This window comes from Giraffa tippelskirchi, chromosome 10 (assembly GCF_054371585.1).
Source record: "Giraffa tippelskirchi isolate mGirTip1 chromosome 10, T2T-mGirTip1v1.2.pri, whole genome shotgun sequence".
Lineage (NCBI taxonomy): Eukaryota > Metazoa > Chordata > Mammalia > Artiodactyla > Giraffidae > Giraffa > Giraffa tippelskirchi.
The window spans coordinates 146,894,188-146,904,229 of NC_137284.1; the positions used below are offsets into that span (position 1 = coordinate 146,894,188).

Below are 10,042 nucleotides of genomic sequence, written 5' to 3' on the forward strand. Positions count from 1 at the left end.
GAACTGTAGCCCACTAAGGCTCCTCTGTCCATGGAATATTCCAGGCAAGAACACTGGAGTGAGATGCCATATCCTCCACTAGGGCATCTTCTCGACTCAGGGGCTGAACCTGCATCCCCCGCACTGGCAGGCAGATTCTTTACCACCAGTGCCACCTGGGAAGACCCAACTCACTCTGCAACATGTCTAGGTGCAGTGTCCTCGATGTGAAAATGAAGGGAGTGAGTTCTATTTTTCAGACTGTGCTGTGGAACCCTTAATAAAGGAAAGATAGAGAAGAGACTGAGGTAGGAGCTCTGGACCTCATTCATTCCTCTTTTCATCAGGGTAGAACCACCTGCACATCTTTTGTGTGGCATCAAGGTAAGATTTCAGTTTGACATCTTTTTTTTTTTTGAAAATCACTTTTAAGCCTAAAACTTCCATAATTGTGGGAAACGTATGTGAGTGAGTGAAAGTCGTTCAGTTATGTCTGACTCTTTTGAGAGCCCATGGTCTCTACAGTCCATGGAATTCTCCAGGTCAGAGTACTGGAGTGGGTAGGCATTCCCTTCTCCAGGGGAATCTTCCCAATCCAGGGATTGAACCCAGGTCTCCCTCATTGCAGGTGGATTCTTTCCTGTCTGAGCCACCAGGAAAGCCCGGGAAATGGATTGATGTCTGTAATTTACTTAGATTGAATCAAAAAATAAGATGGGCAGCATACAGTGGGATAGTTAATGGACAGATATGAGATAAACAAGTAACATGAAATGTTGATAGTGGAATCTAGATGGTGGGTTTAGAGGTAATATTCTTTCAACTTTTCCTGTATATTTGAACATTTTCATAGTAAAACCTTGGCAGGGGTGACAACTCTATGAGTCTAAGTTATTTCAAACCCTTCACCTTACAAAGATCATAATAATAAAATACTGCTGGATCCTCATATAGACAAGGAGAAGCCACACTTAAATAATCAACAGGGGGTAGAAATCAGGTTCCTTCGTATCTAAGTCTCGAACAAGATTCCCAAGTAATTTATGGCAGTCAGATCCTCAACATGGAAGAGAGTAAATCCCATTTTTTAAAAAACCTCATGGGAAAAAAACTGACAATCATTAAGCAACCTTCCTAGAAAATACCATTAAGGCATCCTTCGTGTGTGTGTGTGTGTGTGTTTTCCTCACTTAAACTCACTTCTAGGTAATTCCCTGGCAATCCAGTGGTTAGGACTCTGCTTTCACTGCTGGGGGCCCTAATTCGGTCCCTGGTTGGGGAACTAAGATCCCGCAAGCGTCGCTAAACAGTCAAAAAAACAAAACAAGCAAACAAACAAAAAATCAAAGGTATATGATTCAAAGGCATTTCATTCCAGGCTTTTTGCTTACATATACACAGATAAATAACCCTATTTTATTCTCAGCTGGGAGCATAATGTTTATGCTTATCTTTACTATCATGGGCATTTTCTCCTTATTAAATGTTCAAAAACAATTTAAAGGCAGCCTAGAATTTTAAGATGTAAATGAAGATGCATCTTTAAACAAAGACGAAATTAATATTTACATACATAAATCTATTTCTGGCTACATACTACAAAACTGCCTCCAGAAAAGTGGTAGGTAACCCATTCTCACCAATATATATGAGCAACATATTGGAAAGCCTTAGGTCAACAGTGGGAAAGAGAGAGGAAGGGAAAAAAGAAAAAGAGAAAAAGAACAAACTGCCCATTTGAAAGTTAATAATGATGTTACACTGCTTTAATTTTCATTTTGGCATAACAGATTAGAATTAAAACAGATTGGGTTTGGACAGCTACGGGTTCAAACTCCAGCTCTGCCAAATAGCTACATCAAAGACTTAGTAAGATCATTTTTCTCACATCAAGATGTTACAAATATCAAAGGAGATAACATAAATCTATTAACAGTACTTCTCAGCACAGTGTCTGGGGCAACCAATATAAGCTGCCCATTACTTTTCTTTCCTTTTAAATGTGTTGACTTGCAGGATGTTAATAGAAAGCTACACTGTCCTGTTGGACCAACATCCTCAACACATCAAATCAGCCACTCCAAGAGCTGACTGAATTTCTTAAAGGAAGGAGGCCAGCAAAAGGATATTTTAATAGTGGTCATAAGGAAAGGAGAGAAAATTTTGCATTTGGATTGCATGTGCTTGAGAAGCACTGAAAATCTGTGTTTAAGCATTGGGCTGGGTTTTTTGAGGCTGGGCCTTGAACAGAGTTCTTAATTCCCATTAAGACAGTAAAGTCTAAATTCACCATATTAACGAATATTTTACTGTCTAAATGGAATCTGTAGTAAGGATTCCTGGGGACCTCTGAAAGAAACAGGAAATCTTTAGTAGCAAGTAAGAGAGGCTTAAGAGCAGAGAGAAAATGTCCAAAAGGGATTACCCAAACTAGGCGTGAGGGTGAGGGGTGGGGAAATGGAACCTTAAACCGGGATAAAACAGATTGCTGGATCTGCGGCATTTTTCTTATGGGTACTTAAGAGTCGGACTTTTTGCCCAGAAGACAACCCATGCCTGATCTTATGTTATTCAAGGATGAGAAGAATATGAAGGGGCAGGTAACAATCAAGCTCCCCTCTGAAGCATTGTTATTCAAAGTGTAGCTTCATGATCCATTGTGGATAGTGAAATCAATTTAGTGAGCATGACAAGCTTTTAAAAAAATTAAATCACACAGGAAAAAAAACAGAGTGCATTACATGGAGCAGTGTTTTAAATACTACATTATTCTGATTTATAGTAACCCATATAACATTTCATAGAAATTAAATTCAAATTATTTCATTTGGGGGTTATTTACTTAAATTCTAAATTGAAACTTACATTTCAGTTCTGTTTCTCTTCTTGATATAACAAGCCAGTATTATTTATTTCCTCCAAGAATTACACTTGGTCAATGATTACTTCAAGTTATATACTACATACTTCAGTGCTACACAAAATATGAAACTTTATAAACATTTATGGGACTTCCCTGGTGGTCCAGTGGTTAAGAATCTGCCTTCCAATACAGGGAACATGGGTGCGATCTCTGGTTGGGGAACCAAGATCCCACATGTGTGGGGCAACCAAGCCCATGTGCCACAACTAGAGAGCCTGAGCTGCAATTACTGAGCCTACGCGCCACAAAGAGAGCATGCAGGCCGCAACTAAGACCAATGCAGCCAAATAGATATATAAATATCTTTCTTTAATTTGTGACAATAAATTAGTCAATTATACATGTAACAATTCAACCAATTTGCTAACCTCAAGTTTGACACTGCAGAACTAACAAAAAGGATAATCTGTATTTTACAAAAAAAAAAATTTCAATACATTTATATAGCTTAAATTGTTAAATCTCTTAGAAACTAGGTAAATTATTAATATTTCTAACAAAACAGATAAGCAGTCAGTTGCTACTGAGTCGCTTTTGAAAAATCACTTGCCCATAACCAGAGAGGGCTTCCCTCATAGCCTAGTCGGTAAAGAATCTGCCTGCAATGCAGGAGACTGGGGTTTGATTCCTGGGTCGGGAAGATCCCCTGGAGAAGGAAATGGCAACCCACTCCAGCATTCTTGCCTGGAGAATCCCATGGACAGAGGAGCCTGGCAGGCTACAGTCCATGGGGTCACAAGAGTTGGACACGACTTAGCGACTAAAGAGAGAGAGAGAGAGAGAGAGATAACCAGAGAACACAATTTCTATTTTTAAAAAGTACTACGGAAAAAAACTGAATTCAAAAAAAGAGATTGTCTATGTTACCCACGCCTGACCCAAGTGTGTACAACGTATGTTCGGGAAAAGTTAGTTCTAAAATGATTAAGTCTACAGTTTTCTCCTTTAGTTTTACAAACACAAAAATGCTAGGATGCAATCTGAACTTTTAAGGAAAGAAATAGTTACAATATATTCCAAAGCCTTTTAAAAATCGCTTCTCTACTCTCACATTTGTATGATAACTAATATTCCGATATATTCTGAAGCATCTGTAAAAGGCTAACAACAAAGGGAATGACAGAGGATGAGATGGTTGGAAGGCATCGTCGACTCAACGGACATGAGTTTGAGCAGGCTCCAGAAGACAGTGAAGGACAGGGAAGCCTGGCGTCCAACAGTCCATGGGGTCACAGAGTAGGACACGACTGAGAGACTGATTCTGACTGGTCGCTGATTCTGATTCTGACTGGTCCATCTCCTTTCCTATGTGTTGCTGGTGCTCTCCAGAAGACATGTGAGCTTCCCTGCCCATGCCCGCGCCCCTCAGAAAGGACAGTGTGGGCAGAGACTCGGTCTGGCCTCTGTCCTTGGGACAGGACAGGGACTGTGGGAAGGTTGCTTCCATCACAGAGGACAGCTGGACAGGACTCTAGGCCATACTCAACAGCAGGACCTAATTCGGACAACAGAAGTAACATCTTGGCATGTCCGTACCCTAATTTTTTCCTCCAAGTGTACTGTACGTGTGCATTAAAGTCTTATCCTATACACTGTCCCAAATAGTACTGACTTTTTCTTCTTCTTTCAGTTTTATTGGGATATAATTGACATATAGCAATGAATAAGTTTAAGTTGTACAACATAACGGTCTGACTGACATACATCATTTCATGATGACCACAGTAAGTTTAATGACTATCCATCATCTCATGTAGACACAAAATAAAATAAAAAAAAAATTTTCCTGTAATGAGAATTCTTAGGATCCACTTTCTTAACAACTGTCACAAAGAACATACAGCAGTGCTGCATCATATTTACATGTTGTACAGCCCTAGTACTTATTTATCTTATAGCTGGAAGTTTGTACTTTTTGATCACCTTCATCAAATCCTGCCCCTCACCCGCCACCCCCCACCCCTGCCTCTGGTGACCACAAATCTGTTCTCTTTTTTTATGAGCCTTTGTCTTTGAAACATAAATGGCCAACAACACTGTGTTAGTTTCTAGTACACAACAAAGTGATTCAGTATTTCTATACATTTCAGAATGATCACCACAGTAAGTCTAGTTACAATCCTTTTAAAAAAAACATTTAGAGATAAAAACAGCCAGAAACAGAAAAAGTTTATTTTATTTCACTTCTCAAGTTGAAAGTTTTGAAATATATGTATTTTGAGTTTGGAGCTTTGCACTGGCAATTAAGAACAATAGTGTTTTTTTCACTTAATGCTTTGACTTGTTAAATAAGTTAGCAATTCAAACAAAAACTGTACTCTCAATATCTTCAGAAAAATCTTTCTTATAGTTCTTGGTGGGTATAATATAACTAGTCAGAGTATCATTAAGTATTGTCATGTATATATTAAGTTCTAAACTCCAACTTTGATTTAAGCTTCTAGTACTTACTCAAGGAGGAACCATGTAGAAGTGCACAGTTGGGACAGTGATACAGGTCAATGTCAATGGCATGATGTTCTTCTACTCCAACACAGCTAAGGTAAAGAAATGTAAGGTCAATATGAAAATAAGGTAAAAATCTTTACTTAACTATAATAGATCGGTTAGAATTTAGCTAAGAAATGCACACACACACACAAAAGAAATGCACAACAATCTCACCAACACATTTTGAAGAGTACAGAAACACATGTAAGAATAAATTTTATTCTCTTCTCTGCATACTGGAGAAATGGCAACCCACTCCAGTACTCTTGCCTGGAAAATCCCATGGACGGAGGAGGCTGGTAGCCTACAGTCCATGGGGTCGCAAAGAGTCGGACACGACTGAGCAACTTCACTTCACTTCACTTCTGCATACTGGAGTGGGTAGCCTTTCCCTTCTCCAGGGGATCTTCCCAACCCAGGGATTAAACCCAGGTCTCCTGCAGTGCAGGCAGATTCTTAACCAGCTGAGCCACCAGGGAAACCCAAGAATACTGGAGTGGGTAGCTGATCCCTTCTCCAGTGGATCTTCCTCACCTAGGAATCGAACTGGAGTCTCCTGCATTGCAAGCAGATTCTTTACCAGCTGAGCTACCAGGGAAGCCCCCTTTCTCTGCATATTTGCTGAATAATTGTGGGGGAGAATATACCCAAATACACGGGCAGTGAATCACCATTAGCAGCAGTAGAGACATCAGAAGTATAACATATTCATAACATAATAACTATATTTTATATTATAAATATATATTTTATTTATAATGTTATAAATAATTATAACATAAACCGTAAGACCCTCAACCATTATGTAAATACTACCTGCTATGGACTCAATGTGTTTGTGTCCTTCCAAAATTCACATGCTGAAGCTGTAAACCCTGGTGTGACTATGTTTGGAGATAGGGGCTCTAAGGAAGTAATAAGGGGTTAGTGAGGTCATAAGGAGCGGGCCTTAATCCAACAGGATTACTGTCCTTTTAAGAAGCAACACCAGAGAGCTCACAAACCCTCTCTCTCTCTCCGGTCTCTTCTCTCTGCCTCCCTTTCCTGGGTAGATTAAAACTCCACCTAACTGTAAGCTATGGTCGTTATCAGCCAGGGTGGCTAGCAAATTTGGGAAACATCACTGACATGGTGAGAGCACTGAGTCCTAACAATTCTGCATTAGGTCTCACACCTCTAATTAATCAGTTAAATTAGTCTGAGGCATTATATTTGGAATACTCTATTTCATGGAGTATACAGCAGTAGCATTTAAATAAAGATTGAGGGAACTAGGAACTTGAAAAACTATATAGTGACATCTTGAACATAAGAGTAGTTCATCAATGAAAGACCACAGCAGTTTTGCTTACTTTCTAAGTAATTTATTAGGGTAAAATTTTACACGTTTGTATTTCCCAAAGGTTTCAGAACAAAAACACAACCACAACTAGTACCTGAAAAAGAGCCAAGACAGTACTAACACAGAATTTGGGGTGTTACAGTGGAAGAGAAAATCAGTGAAATGGATGGTGGTCACATTATTCAGAATGCAGCAAAGAGAATAAGATGACAGAAAATACTGAGAACCACGAAGGATAAAATGAAAAAGTAACATACATTTAACCAGAGCCTCAGAAGGTAAAATAGAACAGGGGCAGAAGCAATATCATAAGCTAACAGCTACAAATCTGCAGAAATAATGAAAGACACTGATCTCCAGATTTAAGAAACCCAACACATCCCAAGCAGGATGAATAAAAAATCAACTCACATCACAGTAAATCTGCAGAAAACAGATGTTGGAAAATTTCAAAGCCATAAGAAGAAAAAAAACACAGATTACGTGCAAGGATGAGAGACTTCTCAAAGAAATAATGAAATTTGGAACACATTAGAGACGTCACTTTTACTTTTCACTTTCTTGCATTGGAGAAGGAAATGGCAACCCACTCCAGTGTTCTTGCCTGGAGAACCCCAGGGACGGGGGAGCCTGGTGGGCTGCCGTCTATGGGGTCGCACAGAGTCGGACACGACTGAAGTGACTTAGCAGCAGCAGCAGCAGAATACCTTACATGTGCTTAAAGAAACTGCTAACCTAAAATATCTATTAACTGAGCATTCAATATGCAGTTAAAATGTGTTTCAAGAAGGAGGGAGGAGGAAAGAAGCTGTACAACCAAAACAGAGTTCACCCCCAGCCAACCCACAGTAAAGAAAACACCAATGGATGTACTTCTGGCAGAAGGAAGATGGTCACAGACAGGTCTGATATGCAAGAAAAATGGAAAAGCCAAGAAAAGTAGAGCAATATCTCTGATAGAATACATAAGCAAAGCACAATCTATGAAACATACAAGGTTTGAACTGCAGAATTAAAAAAAACATGACCTAATGAACATTTATAGAACCCTACACCCAACATCCATAGAACACACCCTTCCTCTCAAGCACACATGGACCATTCTTAACAAGCAACCACACACTGGGCCACAGTCAGTTTTGCAGGTGTGAAATCAAAAATTCTCTGGCCACAGTTCAATTAAGAGAGAAAGCAATGACAAAAAAGGTAACTAGAAAATCTTCATGTGCTTAGAAATTAAGAAATAATATTATAAATAAGCCAAGTAAAAAGATAAATCATAACAAAACTTTAAAAATTATTTTGAGCTGAACAGTAATGAAAATGCTACATAACAAAATTTGCCAAATGCAGAACTTGTAAACAGAAATATACAACTTTAAATATATGTATTACAGGAAAAAGAGGTTAAAATTAATGAAGTAATAAAATCTACTTCAAATAGTAAAAAAAGAACAGCAAAATAAACCTTAAACACACAGACAGAAGGAAAACTAAAAGAGCAGAATTGATGACACAGAAAACAAACATACAATAGAGCACTGTAGCCAAAAATTGATTCTTTGAAAAGACTTATAAAATTGTCAAACCTCTGGCAAGCTTATGAAAAATGAGATAAAACATAAATAACCAATGGTAGGAATGAAAAGAGGGAGAAAACTATAGATTCTACAGATACTAAATGTAAAAGAGGGTATTATGAATGATTTTATGCTAAAAGATTAGAAAATATAAGAGAGGCAAACCTGGGTCACAAAGAAAAAATATTTGCATAGTCCTAAAATTGTTACTTATAACATTAAAAATTATCTCCCCCCCAAAAAAAAATCCCAGGCCCAGAAAGGTTCACAAGAAATCTAATAAGTATTAAGGGAATAAATAATTCCAATATTATAAATTTGCACCAGCAAGTAGAAAAAAAGGACTTACTTCTTAACTCATTTTATGATAACATGACCTCGGTATTAAAACTTAGAAAAGATGATACAAGAAAGAAAAATTATAAGCCACTTTCATTTGGAAATATCGAGTTTGGTCTATCTCAGGAATGCAAGGTGGTTTTAACACTAAAAAAACTTCATCTGTGAAATTTGTCACATTAAACAGATTAAAAGAAAAACCCACATGACCGTTTAAAAAGGAGCAGGACAAGTATTTGATAAAACATTTACTTCTGATTAAAATGCAAACAAAATTCCTTAGAAAATTAACACAAGGATACTTACTAAATCCATATTACTAATACTTACTAAAGGATTCTTATAAAACTCCTAAGCAAATAACATGAAAGTAGTCTCGGGACTTCCCAAATAAATTAATAAATTTGTTTAAAAAAATCAGATTAAACATAAAAATTAAATATCCCTAAACCAAGAAAGTTATTGCAGGTCTTTAAGTAGATCTAAAAAGAACTACATACGTTTCAGTTTGCTGTCTCAGAAGGAAGGATAACAACTTCTCCCACCCCTCAACCCCCGTTAAAAGAATTCTACAGTCACTAAGGTTTCCCTGGTGGCTCAGACAGTAAAGAATCTGCCTGCAATGCAGGAGACCAGGGTTCCTGGGTCGGGAAGATCCCCTGGAGAAAGGAATGGCTACCCACATTGTATTCTTGCCTGGAAAATTCCATGGACAGAGGAGACTGGCAGGCTACATACAGTCCATGGGGTTGCAAAGAAGTCAGACATGACTGAGCGACTAACACTTTCACTTTTCTAAGTCCCTAGAGCTTTAACAGATATGTTAAGAGCAAATGCAGTAGGACACATAAAATGCAGAACTCCGAAAGCAAACTTTCTAAGAATAACTTTCAAATCTCCTTTAGTCTCTCACTCCATTTCTCTTACAAAACTTTCCTTCATATACAAATTGCTCCATTTTTTTTCCTAATGGCAAAATGTTAAATGTTTCTTAGACTACTGTGAGTGTGTGTGTGGAGGGAGGTGCCTTCCTGTGGGGGTGACAATCTGACCTTTGCTGACTAGCTTCCATCTACAGAACAGTCTCAGTGCCTTTTGGTAAGTGGGACAGTGACAACTTTAGCACTTTCTATTGTCTTAACCTTGTGAAATTGTTGCTTAGCTGGCTTTTTTTTTTTTTTTTTGTGAAACTTGACAAGAACAGAATTGAATTAATGACTAACCAGGATTCCCTGGGATCTGCCAAACATTCTTTTTTTTCCTCCTGGATAATGCTCCCATTTATATTCCCTCCTCTCAATGTTAGAAGAGTTGGAGGCCAAATTTTTTAAGATCTTCCTGCCAGCAGACTTCATTAGATATTCCTCTTGCTTCAAATCCTCTCCCCAT

General features: G+C 38.1%; 1 protein-coding gene across 1 annotated transcript in view; it reads right to left on the reverse strand.

Annotated features, from left to right (window-relative positions):
- KDM7A (lysine demethylase 7A) overlaps positions 1 to 10,042 on the reverse strand; it is a 76,614-nt gene that overhangs the window by 36,478 nt on the left and 30,094 nt on the right. The window contains exon 2 of the mRNA XM_081534284.1: positions 5,354 to 5,439. Coding sequence (XP_081390410.1) covers positions 5,354 to 5,439 — 86 coding nt within the window. The remainder of the gene's footprint in view (positions 1 to 5,353; positions 5,440 to 10,042) is intronic.